The 22,215-nt window shown below is 48.2% G+C and overlaps 1 protein-coding gene across 1 annotated transcript in view; it reads left to right on the forward strand.

The window, feature by feature from the left end:
- Positions 1-21,917, forward strand: part of vldlr (very low density lipoprotein receptor) — a 30,165-nt gene extending 8,248 nt beyond the window's left edge. The window contains exons 3-19 of the mRNA XM_086188451.1: positions 1,337-1,459; positions 5,910-6,032; positions 7,408-7,616; positions 9,030-9,192; positions 10,397-10,519; positions 11,162-11,284; positions 12,895-13,014; positions 14,294-14,419; positions 14,817-14,988; positions 15,148-15,372; positions 15,448-15,566; positions 16,162-16,301; positions 17,848-17,989; positions 18,090-18,239; positions 20,046-20,123; positions 20,208-20,377; positions 20,930-21,917. Of these exons, the coding sequence (XP_086044577.1) occupies positions 1,337-1,459; positions 5,910-6,032; positions 7,408-7,616; positions 9,030-9,192; positions 10,397-10,519; positions 11,162-11,284; positions 12,895-13,014; positions 14,294-14,419; positions 14,817-14,988; positions 15,148-15,372; positions 15,448-15,566; positions 16,162-16,301; positions 17,848-17,989; positions 18,090-18,239; positions 20,046-20,123; positions 20,208-20,377; positions 20,930-20,965 (2,342 nt within the window). The 3' untranslated portion in view covers positions 20,966-21,917. The remainder of the gene's footprint in view (positions 1-1,336; positions 1,460-5,909; positions 6,033-7,407; positions 7,617-9,029; positions 9,193-10,396; positions 10,520-11,161; positions 11,285-12,894; positions 13,015-14,293; positions 14,420-14,816; positions 14,989-15,147; positions 15,373-15,447; positions 15,567-16,161; positions 16,302-17,847; positions 17,990-18,089; positions 18,240-20,045; positions 20,124-20,207; positions 20,378-20,929) is intronic.
- Positions 21,918-22,215: the final 298 nt, after the last annotated feature.

The following is a 22,215-nucleotide window of genomic DNA, read 5'->3' on the forward strand; positions in this document are numbered from 1 at the left end:
GTAACAGTCAGCTGTTCCACCATCGAGGGGCAGCCACCGCTGGAAGTGAAGCGTTCTTAGAACCCAGCTGTAACCACTACAGAGAACACAAGAACACAGAACATCCTGGAACACGCACTATGACATGACTACACACTGATCTCTGCCCCAGGTCCAGACAGAAACCAGGCTCACCCTCCAGGGCTGATAAGTCGAGCCAACGTGTCGATTCGTGTGCGAGCCGCATGAGCCCGGCTCGGTCCCAGAGACACCTGGTGAAGTCCTGCTTTACCGCAGAAATAAACATATTGTTTGCATCAGGCTGATCCTTGCTTCAGTGTTTTATAGGTAATTTGTCTGGTTCTAAACCAGGAGGTTCAACAGCATGCAGTGATGCAGCCATACTGAGAATGTCAGGCACCACCGTGTGCAAGTTCCTGGAGTTCTGTCCGGTACGGGCTATGTCCAACCCCAGATGTAGTCTTCAAATCTGGGTTATAGGTTACTGTATTATTGTTGACAGCCTGAATTATGTTATTTTTCTGAGCTCATACAGTAAGAATGTGGCGTCTTTGAGCAGCACGTGCCGCGCCATCACAGCTGCCTCACCTCAGATGCTCTGTCTCATCCCAACTCGGTTACTTCTGATTACACACAGCCACCGTGGCGGCACGCAGCATTTTAACAGGCGGATCTGAGGCGTGTAGATGTAAAAATGTTGAGAACCCCAAACTGATTCAGAAGGGAAGCTTGGTAATGAGTCTCATTGGGATTTGTGCCACCATGTCTGCAGTTAAAGTTGGTAGATATTTGAATTCTGGTCAGAGAACCTGAGACCTGGAGACACTCCAGCCCTGAGTGGACAAGGAGGTCCTGGAAAGAGCTTGGCAGGCATCATTGTCTGTGTGCCTGACGGACTGTAAGGAAACCTGTCCTGCTGGGCTGAAGATGATGATGATGGATGAAGTTGGACTTTGTTCTTAGCTTTCACACGGCTGTTCCAGAGTGGGAACAGGTTTGGAATATTGCAGCGACGGTAGACGCCGTATCTGTGTGACGGAGACATCCACTAGCACTTTCATACAACTGTTGTAACACAAAGTAAAGAAACTTGAATTGAAATGATGATTTTAAAAGTTGTTGAAGACGATAAATGTTGCTGCGGAGGTTTTCCAACGTTTCAGCAGGTAGTGCAAATGAAGCGTTTGTCCTTGTGTGAATAAAAAGCTCTGAACGGTAGTGGAGACGTTCTGGGAAAGAGGCCCTCCGTTCTACCATGTATGTGATGTTGAGGTTTCAGGGAAGGTCATGAACGTCCAAGGTTCTGTGAGTAACATCTCTCTTCTCTCTTCCTCAGTTAAAAAGACGTGTGCAGAGTCGGACTTCGTCTGTCGTAATGGCCAGTGTGTTCCCAAGCGCTGGCATTGTGACGGAGAACCAGACTGTGAGGACGGGTCCGACGAGAGCTCAGAAATCTGCCGTGAGTAAAGACGTCCTCCCGGACTAACCTCTGCACCCGTTGCTGTTCTATCTATGTTGAATATTTATCACATCCCACACTGTCTTTTTTTGAGTTGGAGTCATTGGAGTGCAGTCACAGACACTCTGGATGGTATTTAGGTTGAGGTTCTGGTACAGCCAGAGATATTGCAGAGGTGCCACCATGACTCACTGGTTTGGTTTGTCCCATTGCTCTTCCCTCACTCTGTCCTTGCTGGTTTGGCATGCACGTTTGCTATTTTTCCAGACCTGTTTGGATTCAGATCATTCAAGCCGTGTTAGCCAGGTTCATTGTTGGCCTTTAATTTACAAAACTTCAATACACGAAACAACTTAAATAAACACACTGGTATGCAGTTTTGGCTTGATACTGCTGTAAAACGGCAGGGTATTGCAATACCTCTCTCCAGTATACCCTGCAACACTGCATGCATCCTGCTGAGGTATTACACAGGGAGGGTCGGAGAGGAAGAAAAGCCTGGTTTGGTTTTAGTTGGCTTTGTGTTTGCGTAGTTGTAAACACGGCATCAGTATTACACGTGTGTGCCACCTTCCACAGCGAGTCACTGGCATGTGATGGGGCGTCCCCGGTGAGCAGCACTGTCAAATAAACAGCCTCTTAGTGGTTTGAATGGTCTGACTATGACGTTGGGTCTCACTGAGGTGCTCCTTCAATCAGAGATGATGGAAAGTGTGTCTTTGTCCTGAAGTGGTTCTGACTTTACTGTTGTAGAGAGAAGGAGATTTTCCGCCTCTGATGTGCCTCCTGAATTCTGAATGCTTAAAACTGTGTTAACCAGCTGAGGAAGGTCTGTCCCCGTGGTGCTGGAGCTCCCCCTCAGCCTGAGACCAGGCTAGGCAGCAGAGCAGGAGTCACACATCAGCTTTTGATCAAATCCCACTTCACTCCCTTAAAAGGCCTTTTACAATTATTTTTCCTGTGAAGAAATCACTGCACAAGTGATATTGTCATTTTAAGACATTTTATACAAATTAATTAATAAAGCGATGGCATAATAATAGAGCGCATCACTTCCACCAGCAGTGAACGTGTCACTCTCACATCAGAGTACTTCGCTTCGCAGGGAACACCAGCGAGTCTGTTGATGAGCGGAGGCATGTATCGGTCTCCTCAGCGCAGGAAGTCCCCACACGGATGGCATAGTGAATACACTCAATTTTCAAAATTAAACTGACATAATACGACCACGTACTCCGCGTACATGTGACACGAGCATACAAACTGAGACAATCACCTAATCAGCAGAATCTGAGCGGGTTAACCATCAGGTGGGAAGAACGCGGCGTGGCTGAAGTGCTGCCGACGGTAGTTACAGCTGTGAGGAGGGCGGACGAGGTCAGCGACCACAGGGCAGAGGAGCAGGCAGGAGGGAGAGGGGCTGCGCCAGTGAACGATCTCTCCATCGGAAATGTTGAATGCTCTTCCCATGTTACCGCAGCAGTAACGATGATGCACTCGCATGGTAGTGACAAAGATTTAACCAGCACACCTAATAAGGTGGCATATGGACACTGTTGGCAGCAGTCCAGATCCCCGTCTTGGGAGGCGAACGCTCGCCCTACCTCGAACCCAGAGCTGCAGGATGTCTTTGCTTTCCCTGCTTCTACTCACTGCCTGACAAGTTCTCTACTGATGTATTTTTCTGTATTTATTTATTTTTTTTAGAAGTGGAGCAGATAGTGATTTTCCTTCCAAGTTATGGTGAGTCTGGAGCACCCGTCTCTTCGGGCGACATCTGCCTGCCCCGTTCTCAGACGGATGGAGCGGCAACCAAAGTTGACCTTTTGCAACTTGGCTGCTGAAAGCACAGCAGTCGTGCGTGTTGAATCACAGCTCATTTCATCGGGATTTAACGTTGAGCCTCATTCTTTACAACACCACTGCCGGTGGGAGGTGCCTGCCTTTTGTGATGTGAACAATGTTTTGATTTGAGTTATTAAGCAGGGATATTGTGGGATTTTTGGCTTGGCACCAGGCTGATCAGGCATTTCTTCTAAAGTATCGGCTCCAATCAAGCAGGAATTAAATCCAATCTTTAGTTTTGCATCGCTTCCTTTCAGTCTGCTTTCATGCAGGTGCTTTCAGATCTCCTGTAGGACGATAGTATGGTAATGTCCTTCTGATGTGTGTATACATACACACACACACACACACAGAGGCTGCTTTATTCATGTCAACGTGCTGTCTGTTAGTTGACGGCTGAGAGAAGCTGATCACCCCGTCACCCGCGAGCACCTCGTCAGGAGCAGCTTCCTGGTGTTTCTCTGATGGCGGCGTCTACTCGATGCTAAGCGGTCTCTCACAGAGTGAGTCGGTCTTGACAGGCGCTCTATAAATCCGACCGTGTCTGTGTCAGTAGAATTGCATCCTTTATCAGTCATTGTCGTGAGTATATGAGTGTTTCAGATATTGTAAAATGTGTGCGTGGGCATGGGGGGACTGTGTGTGACTGACAGGCCGGCTGCCCATCAGAGAATGTTGTGGGACACAGACACCAAATTAGAACTTTCCCTCCTTGAAGAGACACCTGAGCACGGACAGTGATATTTTTAATCATTAGTTACTCGGCCCCGTCACAACTGCAGTGCCCATGTCGGACGCTTCTGTCATCCGAGTATCCGACTCATCCCTAGGATCTGGTGTAATGGGATGAATTATGGTAAAAGGGTTGTACAGTCAGCTGAGGTATCCATGCGTCACCGCTGTGTTGGTGATGTGTGTCAGTTGGGTTCGTTTTGACTCGTGGCATCAGGAGCAGTGGGCTTGAAGACAGAACCTTGGCTTGCTACTCCCCTTTATCACCCGTGGATGGACACATTCAACCATTTTGACCTTGAGGTCCTTTCCCAAGGTCAGGCCAAGCAGTAGAGTCTTTGACAGCCAGACTGAAGATCAGACAAGTGTGTGTCCATCACAGCTGCAGTGGCGTACGTGCAGGTCAACCCGGCTACTACAAGTGTTACATCACTGTAGTGTTTGACCAGCTGTCTCTGGGGACTTGGCAGCAGAGTGTGTACCTCTGGCAGTTTGTGTGAAGTACTTGTACTGTGCTGTTGTTTCCACTGGCCAGCTCAGAGTCTCGGCTCTCTCTTGCCTGGTCAGCTGTGCTGTGCACCAGGTCCACGCTGCCGTGCTACACTGGTACACGTAGTTGTTTAGCCACCAGCGTCTCTATTTGGTTCCTGGTTGGGTTGAATGTGGTCAAATATCTGTTGGTGAGTTCTGTCGCCGGGGCTCGTCTCGCTCAAATGTGCAGTACAGCACTATTTTACTATAGACAACATTACTTAGAATTTCTTTTTTCCATTTCCTTTAAAATCATGAGCAATGCAACATTTGCGATATCCGTATCAACAGTCACAACGCAGTTTTAGAAAATGACATTCATGTATCTGCCAACAACTTCATTGTATATAATTGCAAACAATAAAGTAAAACCATGTCAGTAATTTTCCAGACCTGCAGGAGACTAGATCAGCCGACAGCCCCTCTGAGGTTGTGAAGACATTGAACAGATGTGAGAACTTTGTGTTCCCCATCACACCAGGGTGAAGTGTGTTTCTGCTGACGGCTGACCTCTGGCTGACCTCCGGCTCAACATCCCCGGCAGTTTAAATCTGTTCACCTCCTCCGGTGCCGCTCTGCCGTGTCCTTGTTCTGTCCTCCTGTTACTTTTGGCTCTGCTGTTATCAGGGAAACTCAGAGGGAAACAAGTAGTACTACTGCAACTGTGGGATGACTCCACTGCATACTTGTACCAGAGGTGGCAAAAAGTTGTTTACTTGAGTAATAAGCGCTAATTAATTTTACTTCATCCCTCAGGTCAAAATACATGCAAATGTTATCCAGCTATGTGTTCCCAGCATTACAGTGCAACCAATCCTAGAATGAGGCTCCTGATGAATGAAAGTACGCTATTGCCTGTACCTTCTTTCTGTACAGGATACTTCAAAAATCTTCTTGAGTACAATAACAAAGTATTTACTTGGCGCCTCTGACTTGTGTGTATTACTGCTTTTATGTACTTCCGCATTAGAACTGCATATGTTGGTGACTTGCATGCTAATTATGACCAAAGGTCACACTGATATCTCGTGACATGATGCAGTGATTCCTTTGATATCCTCAAAGATCAAAGTCAAGTGTGTTCCTCAAACACTCTTTTCAGGCTGTAATCCAGCGTCGGCTCCCTGACACCTGGAGGGACTCGCAGGTTCCTTATCTGTTGCGTGTCCTTGCAGCTCAGTGTACTGTGAGTTTGGACGAATGTTCTGGAGCCAGTCCAGACCCTGATTTCAGTTTCAAAAAGAAAGCAGCACAAATATTGATTCTGCTGTTTAAACTCTGGTGAGATTACAAGAGAACAGCCCAAAATGGAACGTGCAATTGTGTCTTTGTGTCCACGCAGACATGAGGACGTGTCGTCTGAACGAGTTCAGCTGTGGAGCCGGCTCCACCCAGTGCATCCCTGTCTTCTGGAAGTGTGACGGAGAGAACGACTGTGACAACGGAGAAGACGAGATCAACTGTGGTAGGTGGACCGAACCACACTAACGTGGGGGGTAGGGACTGGGGCATGGTGGACATGAAACAGTTCAATGCCAGAACTAACTGGTTCAGGACGGTGTAACTCACAGTGGGCCGAGTCAGAGGGAAGGCAGCCAATCGGTGAACTTGTAAATTAGCCTCCATGATTGTGTTGTTTACCAATCAGAATGTCTGTGTGCTGCAGCCACGAGAGCAGGGTGTGCGACTACAGCACGACGAGAGGACAGTCAAAAATAAGTAGAATTCTATAAAGGTGGTTAAAAATGTATTGCATCATGTATACTGTACAAACCCCAGCTCCCAAAATGTTGGGATGTTGCATAAAATATCATTAAAAATACACTGCAATGTTTTTCAAGTCCGTAAACTCATATTTTGTTCGCAGTAGAACATGGATAACATCAGTCGTTGAGAGTATTTTTGCTGTTTCATGAAAAATATTTTGAAGGCAACAACACATCGCAAAGAGTTGGGATCGGCACCATGAAGAGCTAGGACAGGAAGTGACACTGGAAATCAGCTGGAAGAAGATTTTGCAACCAATCAGGTTGCGTAGCAGAGTTGCCAATGAAGGGACGTTCTCCATCTTTGCAGTTTGCTCATCACGAAGTTCTTCAAGTTACCCACCAAATAAATGACACAAGCATCTCTAGTGGGGGATTTAGTCCTAGTTCAATGAGGAGGGAGTTAATGAGGAGAAACTATGTCACCATTAATGATGAGCTTATCATCATCATCATCATCTCCAGGGCTGGCAGTGGCGTTAAGGGTGTTCAGCAGAGGTGTGTGTCTCTGGCTGAAGATGCTAGTCAGGCCGCTGGTTGTCCCTTGAACTTGAGATCAGAGCGCGTTATATTCTAGAACGTTTCCTGAGACGTGCCACAGAGCTTCGAGGAGCCAGCTCGTCGATGGCCCTCCTCTTCATAGCTGTGCTTTTTCATGTTTCCATGCCACAAGAATAGCGTATCCACTTGACGGAGGAAACCCAGATAATCACCAGAACTGGGACCAGAACCTCCTGGCTCTGATCCAGTCTACTGCAGATGTTTGTCAGCTACGGTTGATGGGTTGTGTATTTGGTTACGAGGGTCTGGTGACACCAGTCCTATGTCCCTGATGGGATCGTAGTGGTGTAACGTCCCAGCATGCAGGGCAGCATGAGGGCGTGCAGCAGTGGTTCACCTGGTGTGAACGGAGCCTGACGGTCTGAAAGAGACGGGGACAGTCACTTCTGAGGCCTTGGTAGATCGTGTGTATGATTTGTGGCGTTACACAGAATGAGAATGTTCGTGCATTGTTGAATTCATCTTTGAGATGAGCAGAATCAAAGTAACTTGTGTGACTTGTAATCTTCTCAGGCAACATCACGTGTGCGCCAAACGAGTTCATGTGCATCAGCGACCGCTGCATCTCCCGTAACTTTGTGTGTAACGGCGAAGATGACTGCGGTGACGGAAGCGATGAAGTGGACTGTGCTCCGTCGTCCTGCGGGCCCAGTGAGTTCCAGTGTGGAAACTCCTCGTGCATCCCCAACAGCTGGGTGTGTGATGACGACGTTGACTGCCAGGTAAGAGGAAAAGCGGTAAGGTAACAACGACACCAGGGCTCACAACGAGCGCCCCACCCATTTATCACAGATGTCTCGTATCAGCGTACATTTTTTCAATATGTGCTGATTTGCCAGCACCTCCGCCTGGTTTATACTATGAGTTTATCTTGGTCCTTATCTAAATGGTCGTGTGTGACAATCAGCCTTCCACCTGTACATAGCCACATCAGTACGAAACCGCTGCAGAAGGAACAAGGAAAGGGTCTGATGTCAGTCAGGCCTACGGTGATTCTGTGGATTTTTATTGCTCTGAAATGCCGTGTGGGTCGGGCCCCACTGGCAACTGTGGCTGGTTCTGGTCCATTGTCCTTCACTATTCTGTTTTTGCTGTGTTTAAAACCATTTGTGTGCTGCTCAGTCTGAGATCACGTAGCACCTCTAGGGTGGTCATTGACTCACACACACACACACACACAATGCCGTTTCACACACACACACACACAATGCCGTTTCACACACACACACACACAATGTCGTTTCACACACACACACACACAATGCCGTTTCACACACACACACACACAATGCCGTTTCACACACACACACAATGCCGTTTCACACACAGCAGTAGCCCTCCTCCCACTTCTCGTGATCATCTCATGATCTCATACATGTAAGGCTTCCTGTGGTGCTGACCTGAAAGCTTCAGCCTCATTGGTTTCCATGGCAATCAAGGCCCAATTCAGTATTGGATGATGCTGAGGCGACATCTGTCATCCTGAATAACGCAGTCGTTGTGGGCCAACGTGATGCAGGTCATTGATGAGGCCATGCACGAATTATCACAACGTATTTTTGGACAGAGCTTCGTCTTCACAGTTCTTTCCAGGTTATGTTCGTTCTATAAGTGTTGTTCAAGTATATGGATTCAGAATTGTAGTGCAGAGTCAAACCTGACGTCCCGGGGTCGTGTTTGTTCCGTCGAAAGGTCGCCTCCCTGCCTGGAAACGTGTGCTAGAGAGCAGCTGCTGCTGACCTCAGCAAACACTGTACAGTTGATATCATCATTATTCATGCAATCATGTTGCAGTCGTTGCTTTAATAAGCCTCAGGTTTGGGAAAAAATAAATCTTCTCTTCATTTCTGCAGTAAGAGTGTGTAAACTGAGTGTGAAATGGTTCATTTTTACTATAATCTGGGGTTTAATCTGCAGTCACTTGTGCAAATTTTCCAACATTTACAGTATCTGACCGAGGAGATTAACTTGAGCAACATGCATTTATTGCTTCGTGGCAGGAAGGAAGTTCTCCAAACTTTATGATCACATTGTTACTATAACAACAGTTGCAAAAATAAAGCTTCCAAGAACATGGAATTCTTTGATTTATGAACCTAGAAGTGCCTAAGCTGGACTCCATTCCCCCTCTGCAGGACCAGTCAGATGAGTCTCCGTCGCGCTGCGGCCGCCATCCGACGCCACCTGCCAAATGCTCATCCAGTGAAATGCAGTGCCGCTCAGGAGAGTGCATCCACAAAAAGTGGAGGTGTGACGGAGACCCCGACTGCAAGGATGGCAGCGATGAAGCCAACTGTCGTACGTACACGATCACGCTAACCACTTTCGTTGTTGTAATGATGTCAGATATGGTATCTTTGGCGTCCTGATGATGGGAACGGGACCGTGTATGTGAGTGATAGAAGCAGGTTTGGCCCACAAAGCCCAGTGGTTCCATCTGGATCCTGTCAGCCGCGTTCCTCACCGTAGACACCGGGGGCACCACGTGACTGCTGTAGGCACTTCTACGTCCGTCTACGTGTTGCGCCTCAGTAGAGTCGATTCACAGGTGTTCCCCAACATCTCAGCTGATACCCAGTGAAGATGGAAGAGAGGTTTGTGCTAGAGGTCGGCTGTACCCCAACCACAGCCCAGAGGAAGCCTTTTCAACCAGGATGTGAAGCACCAACAACTGGAGCGGAGCGTATCAACCAGGCTGCAAGGGTAAACCAGCAGTGCAGGTACTTGGCAGCCTGGGGCCTGCTCCTTCTTGCTGTCAGAGGGCTTCTGACTGCTGGTCTCTCTGACAGGTAGCGAGCTGCTGCTCAGTATCTGCTACTACTGGCAGCAGCTCAGGATGGAAGTGGAGACCATCAGCGCTCCGTGTCCTACAGTGGTACTGCAGCTGTTCTCATCCTGTGCGGTAGCAACATACGTGGATGAATTAACATGGCTGCCAACCAGCCACTTTGCAGTGGACCAAGAGAGACGAGTCTGAGGGATTCACTGACTTGATTTGAAATAAATACAAGAGAACAAAATGACCCAATTTCTAAATGCCAAATGTCTGACTGCATCACCAACAAGTGTCAAACTTAACATTAAAAATCCTGTATTCCTGCCTGGGCGCGACTGTCATGGCAGGTGATTGTAGGTGTGACCCGCGAGCTCAGAGGAAACCAATCACTGATCGATCTGCCGGCTTCACTTCTACTCTTCTGCATCTTTGGTCACCGACACATTGGAAAGTGTTTCTGTTGCTGGAGATCTGAGTGGTTCCCATTCTCCTCCAAGTACTGGAAGCTAACCTTAAATACTTACTGTATGGGTACGTGAATGATGGGGATATGGAGGGTTGCATCTAGTAATGCAGTCTTTTAGGCATTCATTCAACAGCACCGCCCACATAAATTCCTTTAATAATGTAATTGTAGCGGCTAGTTGCTCAATTTCCCGTGGATCAAGGAACCAGTCCTCTCAGCCAGCTTCTTCCCTCTGTCCCTCCTGTATTTGTGGTCTGCAGCTGTCCGCACATGTGGAGCGGATCAGTTCAGATGTGAGGATGGAAGCTGCATCCAGGGCAGCCGGCAGTGTAACAGCATCCGAGACTGCAGCGACGGGTCCGACGAGCTCAACTGCAGGAACTGTAAGTTCTGTTGGTGTGGGGCTCATTATTGACCGAGGTTTTTGTGGTTGTGTAGCTGCAAGGTTCATCGCTGCAAATACAGATGAGATACAAACTCCCACACACGTAAGAAAGTGAGGAGTCACTCGCTCTGCTGAAAAGATGATTCCAATGTTGTTCAATTTTCACCGTCTTTCTGCCTCAAACGTAGAGAAAAAACATCCTTTTTGATTATTGAGGGAAAATCACCTGGACATCTGTGGGCGTCACATCCGTCCAGTGAAAGCACTCACTGTGGTTGCCGCTGCCGGCTGGTACGTTAAAGGATCCCTCTTAAAAGAAGTCTTGAGCTTCGCAATTCAGCTCCTGTTTTGGTTTTTATCTTAGAGAAATGACAAATTTGGCTTTATCAAGGCAGAGGACACTTGCACATATTTGCTCTCTTGCTAGATGGATGGAAACACACAACCATCATCCAAATCCGCACCAGCACCTCACACTCAGTCCTCATCTCCCTGTAGCCGACCCAGCCCAAACGCAACTGTCTGGTGAAGGGGCTGATGTGTGACCTCAGGAGGAAGCCTTCGGTGTAGCAGTGGACCGGCTCTGGAGGGGCAGCCCTGATACCGGGTGTACTTAACATGAGCTTGTTTGTCTCCACAGTGACTCAGTGTAACGGACCTGAGAGGTTCAAGTGTCGCAGCGGGGAGTGTATCGAGATGAGCAAAGTCTGCAACAAAGCCCGAGACTGTCCTGACTGGAGCGACGAACCCATCAAAGAATGCAGTGAGTTTACATTTGCTGCTTCTCTAAACCCCGGAGGACGGGGACCGGTAGACGGGCTACAGGTGCCAGTATCAGCCCTGATCAGCATGAGCCACCATGTTCACCGTGTTGACGTGACATGTGACCTGCCGGCCGGTGAGGTGGTTCAGGTGTGTGAGGAGGTCAGAGGTCAAGCTGGTGAGGTCACCTCCCTGCGCCGCTCTCTGGCCTCCTTGCTTCCGCAGCGAGTGTCAATGTTTGAGTGACATCAGCACTGACACACTCGCTCACTGGCGTGCTGCTCAGCTGTGAGGGTCATTTCTGACTTCCTGTGTGTTCATGTTGTTCACATGAACACAGACACACAAACTGTTTGTTGTGTTGTCGTATTTATCGGTGCAACGCTTGATGCTTTAGTGACTCGAGGGTTCGAGTGACGACTGTGTTCCGGCTCAGACTACTAGCCTGTTAGCCTAGCCACTGTCAACGTGAACACGAAGGAGCGCTCGCTCTCCTTCCCCTGTAACAACTTCCAGCTGCTTTTCAAAATAAGAGCATCCCACAGTGTGAGGTTAAAAGCTATGTGATTTCTTAATACTTCTATGGAGACTGTTTCTGTTGTGATACTTAGCTATTGATTCATCGCCCGGGCCCAGATGCCTCAGGGGGGACCTGATTTGATTTGGAGGTCACATTCAGATTATGACATTTTACACGATTCCACGAGCTAAAATGGACACAATAAAAAACCTTGTTTTATCTGAAAGGTCGAACTCACTGACCTCAGCAGGAACTGGAGATTACTAGCTTAGACGTGGTACCGTGGCAAAGGATCAGTAATTGTTGGCTGTCTGGGTCTGGGTGTTGATGCCAAAGGGGGTTTCTGCAGAGGGAACGATGTAATCTGAATGTTTCTGAGGACTTCTGCTGGAAGGAGACGCTCCTCCCTGGCTCACATCTATTGATGCTGATAAAATGTGGATTTTTCAAAAGTTTCAGCCTTGTGCAGTTTTAATGTGTCTCGCTGTTCGGAGTGAGGAAAGGAATAGTGCTTCTAAATAATTCTCTTAGATCAGCCACAAACTGGTGGTTATGCTTTACACAGTCAGAATACTGAATGTCTGCCACAGCTCCGTCACTGAAGGAGTTTGGCATATCGTGTAAATGATCGATTTTCATCGATCAAAGAATTCTAAAAATCAAACGCAGTTTAAACATTTCATTGTCAAGTTTATTGAGTTGAGTGCTGATGAGCTAAAAATACTTCTGCTACCAAGCACCGATGCTTTTCTCAGACGGGGGTTCAGAGCAAGGCTGTCGGTGTTGTTTCGATCAGCCTCAGCACAAACACGCGTTTGTTCTCATGTCAGCTGTGTCGTTCAAGTGTTGAGTCACGCTCGGGCTGCAGGCGTGTTCAAACCGCCAGCTGCTGCCTGTGTCATGATGTCACCAAAGCCTTCCACGCCACATTTAACCTTTTTAACTTTCAGACTATAAAATATCCCCAGAGGATGAAAGCAGGTAAAACCACAATACCTGTAACAGCACCAGGTTGACTGGAGACTGGTCACATGACACCAGGAGTCTCTACTGTTTCTTGCTAACAGATGTGTTTGCTTCATGTGCTGCAGATATAAACGAGTGTCTCCTGAACAACGGCGGCTGCTCTCACATCTGCAAAGACATGACCATCGGCTTTGAGTGCGACTGCACACCGGGACTGCAGCTCATAGACCACAAGACCTGCGGAGGTTAGTCTGCTACACGCTACATGCTACATGTTGTTAGTTGGTAGCATCAACACAAGTAAACGCACAAGTTGACATGAATTCAAAAATTGTGTTTGGAGCGTCACCAAGATATTCTGGGATTTGGTCCTAATCAGTACCCAGGACCAGTCAAACCAGGACCTGAGATCAGACAACTCACTCTGGGTCAGGCCACAGCACACCTAGTAGAGGTTATGGTCCGTAAACAAATCTTAGGAAATACTGCATTACCACATGTGATATGTGTTGAAAATGAACTTTTACATGTACCCAGCTTTACATCCCAAAAAGAATATGTGATATTTAGACAGAATATTTACATGAGGGTGGATCTAGAAGGATCGCCCCTGATAGCTGGTAGCTCAGGTGGTCGTCACCTGCGTAGTAAAGGTCCCCCAGTGGGGTACAAAACGTACACAGATATGATGAGATCAGAGTCGCTCCATATTCCCGCCGGGTGACTTGGTTGTTGTAAATGTTGGTCAGTTCGAGGTTTCAGCTTCAAAACTTCCAAAATGTAGAATAAGTTCAAAACCAGAGGGTTTAGAATCTGAAATCTGTGGACTGCAGACGGTTGAAGACGCAGGTTTGTCCAGACTCAGAGACTCTTGAGTTGTTCCTGACGTCCAGGAAATGATTCATGGTCACACTGGCCAGGGTCATGTTGACGGGGAGCTTTTCTGCTGTGTGGACTGATATTGTTGCTCACCCCTGGCGTCGATAGGGTTAGTTCACTCTGTAATGTTATTGGCTGTGTTGTAATCACATTTTGGTAAAAGCTGAAATCCTCTCTGGTATGTTCAGGAGCCTCCGAGCCAATGGACCCGGCCTCAAACATTCTCTGGATATTATGATGTGTCTAATCCCATTGGGGCTGAGTCCTGCTGGTTCCGCCTGAATGTTGTGACAGCAGGTGTTGCATTTACCTCCATCCTGATGAAAGTTGCCGGTCGATCGCCCTCCAGTTTGACTGTGCATTGGGTGATGAGAGGAAAACCTCCATCATTCTGTTGTTCCAGGACATTTGCATGGAGGCAGCACAACCATGGAGGAGAGATTCTGGGCAGAATTAAACCCCGGGGCAGCCGAGAGAAAAATGCTTGTATTTAAAAAAAAAAAAAAAAAAAAATTAAAATAAAGTCGATTTTGGAGTGAGACCTGGACCCCAGAGGGACGAGGCGGCCTTCCCCGGTGGAGCTGAAGTGACAAGTCAACCTTGAGAGCAAAAGTTATGTTCTGTCTTTGTCTCTGTGGCCCGCAGACATCAACGAGTGTGTGAACCCGGGAATCTGCAGTCAGATCTGCATCAACCTGAAGGGAGGATACAAGTGTGAGTGTCACAACGGCTACCAGATGGACCCCACCAGCGGCGTGTGCAAGGCTGTCGGTCAGTAACCTCCCGCATCACCAAACCTCCTGAGCTCTGTGTGACACTGTGCTGCTACACGCTAGCGAGGCCCGTTTGATAGATGAGGCGTCGTCACACACATGTAACAACAAGAGGAGGGTCAGTGCAGGCAGGAAACATCAGAATGATGGTTGCCTAATAGCTCCAGGGGCGTGGCTGTCACCCTCCAGTTGGGTGGTCACATGACCTCTTTCAGTAACACAAATTGCCTGTATTGGTTGTGACAAAGCAGATGACGGGAGCATCAGACTAAACTCAGGACCAATGGTCCTGCCGTTAACACACGAGAAGCTTGAGACGCGTTAATCAGGTGTGAAGGGCTCCAGATTCAGATTCAGACCCTCCGACTGAGTAAAGAGGTCTTACCTGTCCTCAGGTAAGGAGCCTTGTCTGATCTTCACTAACCGCCGTGACATCCGCCGGCTGGGCCTCGAGAGGAAGGAGTACACACAGATCGTGGAACAGCAGCGGAACGCTGTGGCTCTGGACGCAGACTTTGACCAGCAGACGATCTTCTGGGCTGATCTGGGCCAGAAGGCCATATACAGGTAACGCTCAAGTGTGTGTGTGTGTGTGTGTGTATGTGTGTGTGTGGGTGTACACTTACACAAATAAAAATTAAATAAAAATCACACAAGTGTTTGTCCTGTTGAAGCCGGGCTGAGGAGCCCTTGGCGGGCGTCATGATGTCACTACTTTAATTGCAGCACTGTTCTGGACAAACGAGGCGACGTCGGCACCCACAACAAAGTGATAGACAACGTCCAGACCCCCGTAGGAATCGCTGTGGACTGGATCTACAAGAACCTGTACTGGTCTGATCTCAGCACCAAAACCATCTCAGTAGCCACCTTCAACGGAACCAAGCAGAAGGTTCTGTTCAACAGAGGCCTTAAGGAACCAGCTTCCATCGCAGTGGATCCGCTGTCGGGGTGGGTGAAATACATGTGGCTGCACATTCACTGGTTCACCACTCGTTGATACACTCTCTGTCTGATGGCCCGTAGGTTTCTGTACTGGTCTGACTGGGGCGTGCCAGCTAAGATCGAGAAGTCTGGCATGAATGGAGTGGACCGGCAGGTTCTGGTGGCGACCGACATCCAGTGGCCTAATGGGATAACTCTGGGTAGGAATCCCACCGAGGCACCGCATTCAGCCAGCTGACTCTGGAGGTCCAGTCAGACTGTAGCCTCTGCTTCCTGGAACAAGTTTGATGAGTGCCCCCGTAAACACTCGTACTAGTAATGTCAGGCACTACCTGTAATGCCTAACTAGAACATTCTGCACAGATGTGACCTTCACGTAGTCTAAACACAGCTACGCATCTGGACAACGCTGGCGCCGTGAGTGTCAGCCTCACTATCAGGAAGTGTTCTGACTCCAAATTTACGATTATGAGAGAATTTATGAAAGGCACCACAGGTTCACCCCCGACCCAGGTCAAGGCCCGGGGTCAAACCAGCTGTTGACCTTACAGACAAATTTCAATAAAGTTCTAACAAGGATGCCAGATAAAATTCCTTGTCAATAAGAGCTTGAATGTCCTGGTTCCTAGCGTCACCTGGCATGCCGCTGCTCTTACGTGACGCTTGTACTGCCTCCAGAGATGGAATCATCATCCCAATGTTCTCCGTGGTTCCGCCTGCTTCTGTCCTTGGTGAAATCGTCTGTGTGTCTGCGTCAGATTAATGACCCTGGCTGTTTTTCTGCTGTCGTCTCAGACCTGATCAAAGGCAGGTTGTACTGGGTCGACTCCAAGCTGCACATGCTCTGCAGCGTGGACCTGAACGGAGACAACAGGAAGAAAGTTCTGCAGTCCCCGGACTACCTGGCTCACCCCTTCGCGCTCACGGTGTTTGAGGTACTGCTGCTGCATAGATTACGATCGAAGGTGAAAACGATGATCCGACTGGCTGAATCCGGTCCGGACCAGCCAGAGACGGGATTCATTCACGTGTGTTGCTGCGGTCACATGGGGTCATTTGGTTACAAAGAGCTCATTGAAGACACCTGCAGGTTCGCTCCCAGCTTCAGAATTAGACCAAGAAAGTTAAAGCAAAGGACACCAGATGAAATTCCTTATCAATCATCAACAGCCTTAAAAAGTCCTTCGTTAGTATTTATTACATGAACACATTTTAATGATCTTAAATCGAGAGTAAAACGTTCCGTGACACCAACCAATTTACTTAAACCTGTCACGTATTCTCAGTTTAGGCCAATCAGAAGAAATAGAAACGCTGAAGGAGGATTAATGAAACGGGACAACAGTTTGGAACAAGTACAGTATCACAAACAAAAACCATCCTTTTATTGGCAACAGTGCCACCTTTTTAGTGCAAAACATCGACTATCTCAGGTATGACTGAACCCCCTTCATGTAGCAGAAGTTACCAACTCAGAAAATTCCACTGAATAATCCTAAAATGCCAAAACACTCCATGGTATGAGTTATGAAACACGGGCCCAAAGTAGTAAACAAAACAGGAAATATAGTCCAAGACGGGGGTCAAGTCAATGTCCACCATTTGTCCTCCTTCAGTGTGTTGTATAATTGTTCTTCTACCCAAGTAGTGAAACTTTGTACCGAAAGAACATCTCTTCATACGGATACAGTGAAGCTCCCGCTGACATCGCACGCGTGTAGGCCTGCGTCCTGGACCACCATCCACCAGTCGAGGCTCTGGCTCAACATCAGAATCCACTCATACAAAAAAACAACAACAACCAGAGTTTTCACTCGATGAAACCCAATATCCACACGGTCAGGTTTGGCAAGAAAAACCTCTCTTCCTTCCACGGAAACCCTCCAAACTGATGACTCCAGCAAAGTTTTAGTTTGAACAGCTCTACCTGCGGTTCTCAACTCTAACCCTGCTCATCTCTCATGTGGTGCACTGGAAGAACAAGAAACTGGGGGCCCTGCCAGCGATTGTGTGATGAATGCACACCCTGCTGGTGAAAATGAGCAACTACATCTAAAATGTCCTAGGTTGTATAGCTCTACTCATGTTTAAAGCTATTAAAGTTAGGGATTACACTGTGTGTGTAACTCATGGGTGTTACAATTCGCTGACCTGACAAAGCTGGACTGACCTTACTGTGCGTCTCTAGTGGAAGTTTGTGTCCCAGTACATGCACATGATGCCCAGTTAGTAGCCCTAGTGCCCAGCAGGTGGCGCCGTGCAGGGAGAGAAGCTGTAACTCTGCTGCTGGTGCTCATGGTATCTAGAGGCTTAGAGAAGCTCTGAAGGTACTGGGCTTTTTCTGTGGTAGGAGGAGAAACCATCTTTTCACACCAAACTCCATTTACAAGTTAAAAAAAAAAAATCATCCAAAACCACAAATTTGAGTTGATGGATAAAATTACCGCCGAGCCGTTGTCATATGATTTGTCGTGTCTCCAGGATCGCGTCTTCTGGACGGATGGTGAAAATGAAGCCATCTATGGAGCAAACAAGTTCACTGGCTCTGACGTCGTGACGCTGGCCAGCAACCTGAACGACCCGCAGGACATCATTGTGTACCACGAGCTGATCCAGCTGTCCGGTGAGAGCGCGGCGCCTTTGCTCAACCGAGCCGCCGCCACAAATAACCAGCCCCAAAATGACATGTCAGAGTAACGGGAACCGTTGACCCTTGTGTGCAGGCACGAACTGGTGTGCAGAGAAAGGTGTGAACGGAGGCTGTAGCTTCATGTGTCTGCCTGCACCACAGATCAACAAGCACTCGCCCAAATACACCTGCTTGTGTCCAGAGGGGCAGGAGCTGGCTGCTGACGGACTTCGCTGCCGGCCTGGTACGTTACCACGCACACACAAATCCCTTCATCAGTCAAAATGAACACTGTAACAGGAGACCTTTTAAAACTTGAGCTGCTGGCAGCCATGACATCATCAGACCTGCTTGTCCACTCTTATTTTACTGGCGTCTGTGGCGTGACGACTCAGATCCTCTGCTGCAGCAGCAAACGACAGGACTGCATTAAAATTTGAGATGAAACTAAGAAGATTTACCAAAACCATATGGTCCCAGGTGGTAATGGCGAAGAACCCCCCCCCCCCCCAGCTGTTGCCATGGTTTCAGCAAGTTTGCATCCTAGCTTTCTTCCAGTTGTTAGGGGCCAAAAGTTGTAAAATGCCCTGTTGGTCATGAGCTGTGAGTCGGTCTAAGCAGCTCACACATCGGTGAGTGAGGACTCACGTTTGTCATTATCAGTGTTCACAGGCGCAGGTCAAGGATGCCTCACAGATCCTAGACAGCACTGCAGTGGTGTAAGCAAGTACTCGTGACCACGAATGACCAGGGATGATGTGAAGCGTCTGCTGGGTCAGACTTCCCTCCTCTTGTGTGCTGGCGGCTGCTCTCTCTGAGCTGTGAGCCTCAGGTGGCACCAGCAGCGCTGTGAGGCACCTGAGTGCTTGTGAGTGTCGGCTGTAACGCTAGAACAGCGACGTGCAGGTGCAGGAGCCGCGTGACTCCTGGACGGTGTTGTAGGGTCTGCTCTGTTCGAGACCTGAGGTGGAGGCAGTGTCCTGTCCTAGCTCAGCGGGTGATGAACACGAGCTCAGCAGCAACACCTTGTGGAGGGAAAGAGAAATAATCTAGTCACTCAAAGTGTTTGTGTACTAGAGGTCATAGTTCAAATGAGTGCGTGATCGATCTGTTTTTTGTGTTTGTTTGTTTTGTTTTTTCTGTTGTAATGTTCTTTGATCTTCTTTGATCTAAAGGAAGACTCCTCTCATGATGAGTCCGGTCCTGGTCTGTGGAGGAACTGCATGAAAATCTTTCAAGTCATTTTTACCATTGCTGGGAAATGTGTTCAGTATCTTGGCTGATTCCCACTAAATTACACTTTTATTACCATTTGAATCGATTTACAGTAAATTTTAACAGAACGGTCATCAGCTCGCCACTGAAAATACAACATGTTCTGAGTAATGTTTGCTGAATACTGCAAAACCCACATGACTATTTGGATTTTGCAGTATTTTTTAATTGCTGACATCAGAAACGTGACACTGCTGCCAGCTTGACCTGGGTTCTATTTAGTATTTACAGAATAACCCCGGACACTGATAAGGTGGCGGCGTTTGAGGTGAGGCTCAAGTGAAAACGTGGTGTGGAGTCATGTGACAGCCCCGCCCTGTCAGGCCAGGAAGGCTGTGCTCTGCCAAATATCCAAGTATAACTCGGGAGTCCTATTGCCCACATTTTTAGGTTTAACTAATAATCCCAAGAAGTGGGGGTACACCCCCCCCCCCCCCATCGGCACTTCCTGTGTTTAGGAGCACTGCTTCCTGTCTCCAGTCCTGACCAGTGGGTCCCAGCAGCAGAAGCCAGGAAACCCCCATCACCAGTGCCAGAGACAGCTAGAGTTGGCACAAAAACCCAACTAGAGCCTAAGAGGCTGAGGAAACTAAAGTGTCGGTTTAGTGTCTGCTTTAGTGTTTTGGCCATTAAAGTCTGATGATGACGAGCAGAATGACATGATGTCAGCGTCGTCCTGCAAGTGTCACCTGACCCATCTTCTCTGGAGCCAGGAGACGTGTTTGTGTGTGTGTGCGTGTGTGTGTTTGTTGACTCCTGGTTTGTGTTTTTCCAGAAGCTAACGTCAGCACGTCGATCCAGGTGGACGCCACCGCCAGAGGCTCTGCTGCTGCCTGGGCCATCCTGCCTGTCTGTGAGTTCCCTCACACAAACACACACTCTCAACTGGCAACTGTTTTATGAATGTGTAAACAACACTGTGTGTGTCTGATGTCAGTGCTGCTGGCGATGGCGGCAGCAGGCGGCTACTTGATGTGGAGGAACTGGCAGCTGAAGAACCAGAAGAGCATGAACTTTGACAACCCGGTGTACCTGAAGACCACAGAAGAAGACCTCAACATCGACATCACAAGACACGGCGCCAACGTGGGACACACTTACCCAGCAGTGAGACAGCGCAGCCAACATATAGACCCACACACTCATCTTTCGCTCACGTTGATGAGCAGCTTAAATGATGTCATCACAGGGGGTAGAGACGGCCGGGGCATGACCTTGTAGCCTCCAGTAATCTGGGCTTGTTATGGGCCACCCATCTTGCTGTGGTCAGATTAAAGAGATTAACCTTTGGCCTGGCCAGAGAGCTCTGCTGTCACCTGCCAGAGAGCTCTGCTGTCACCTGCCAGAGAGCTCTGCTGTCACCTGCCAGAGAGCTCTGCTGTCACCTGCCAGAGAGCTCTGCTGTCACCTGCCAGAGAGCTCTGCTGTCACCTGCCAGAGAGCTTTGCTGTCTCCTCAGGACTCTAACGGGGGGGGGGGGGTGCTGAACCTCCTGCAAACCTCAACCGCTGCACATCAGTGATGATGTAAACTCTTGGTCACTTGACTCATACGTCAGTTTTCGGGTTTGAGTTGTGACTCACCACTAATTCTCTCTCTCTCTCCCCCTCCCTCTCTCTCTCCCCCTCCCTCTCTCTCTCCCCCTCCCTCTCTCCTCAGATTTCGATAGTGAGCACAGATGACGATTTATCATGATTGCCAGTTTTTTTTTTTTTTTAAATGGCAGTCCGGATCGTTGCATGGCGCCGCCACCTTCCCATGCTGATGGTTGCCGTAGCAACAGCAGCCACCCTTACAGTATGACCACAGGCCTTCTGAAGTGCATTATGTCATCTGTGTTGAGGATGACAGCAGGAAATGTTATTTATTATGTGAATATTACTATGAATTATGTGTCAGAACTGTCTCCACACAATGTGTCCAAAGCCTGGCGTTCTTCTTTTTCCACCTCAGCTCTCCTGTGTTCTACAGTGTTTATTTTGATGACCGTCCGCTGAAGGAGGCTAGAGAACTGGAGCTCTCTCAGGGCACCGTTTTGCTCTCCCCACACACACCAACAGGATTCATATCTGGGTCTCGGGGTCAAAGGTCATGTGGGAAACATGGTCTGATCTTCATCTCAGGCTCACATTGTCGTCTTTACTGGGATAAAGATTTTCGTTGAGTTGATCACTTGCTGCACTCCTCAGCTGTTTTCTTGCTCGGCATTACAGTTATTATTATTATTATGATTCTTATTATCGTTATTATTATTATTATTGTTATTATTATTATTGCTGTTGCTGAAACTAAGGGTCACCGTGGTTTCAGCGTTTGTAAACATTGTACATATTTTCCTATCACCTCTCAGACATGGCCGTCAATCAGGACTCCTCGATGCACTTTGATCAAATGTTCCTTGTGTAAATAAGATTGTATACATTTGACTTGAGATCTTTTTGCTATGGTTGGGCATCGTACCAGGGTTACACTTCAGATGTATTTAACAGAAAGGACAAAAAGAAAAAAAAGCATTTGTTAAAACTATTTTCTATGTGTGTGCTGTTGCTGTGGACCTTTTCTAGCCTTGTACAGCGAGGGGGACGTTGTTGAGCTCTGTATCTGTCAAGAAACTAATTTGCAAATGACATCAGAATTAAAATCTAATACACAACGTTGTTGACTTCCTGCCTTCCTGTCTTTTGTCGTGTGCGTGCGGTTCGGTCGCTCACTCTACAGCAAAAGTGAGGGCCCAGTGAGACCTGGGCGGTGCCAGAGCTCAGGGGACCGAAGCGGTCCGGTAGTATCTGTGGTGAGGAGGCTCCTCCCGCTGAGGGCTGCAGCAGGGTTCCACTGAGGCAACCTAGCGATGTTCTCAGTGACGTCTATCAGACGTGCTGCCCTCAGGTGGATGCTGAATCTCCTGGAGGCGTCAGGAGCGTTCAGGTCACGGTTCAAGCTGAAGC

Source organism: Aulostomus chinensis, chromosome 19, assembly GCF_037954235.1.
Source record: "Aulostomus chinensis isolate RoL2024-O1b breed Wild chromosome 19, RoL_Achi_v1.0, whole genome shotgun sequence".
Classification (NCBI taxonomy): Eukaryota; Metazoa; Chordata; class Actinopteri; order Syngnathiformes; family Aulostomidae; genus Aulostomus; species Aulostomus chinensis.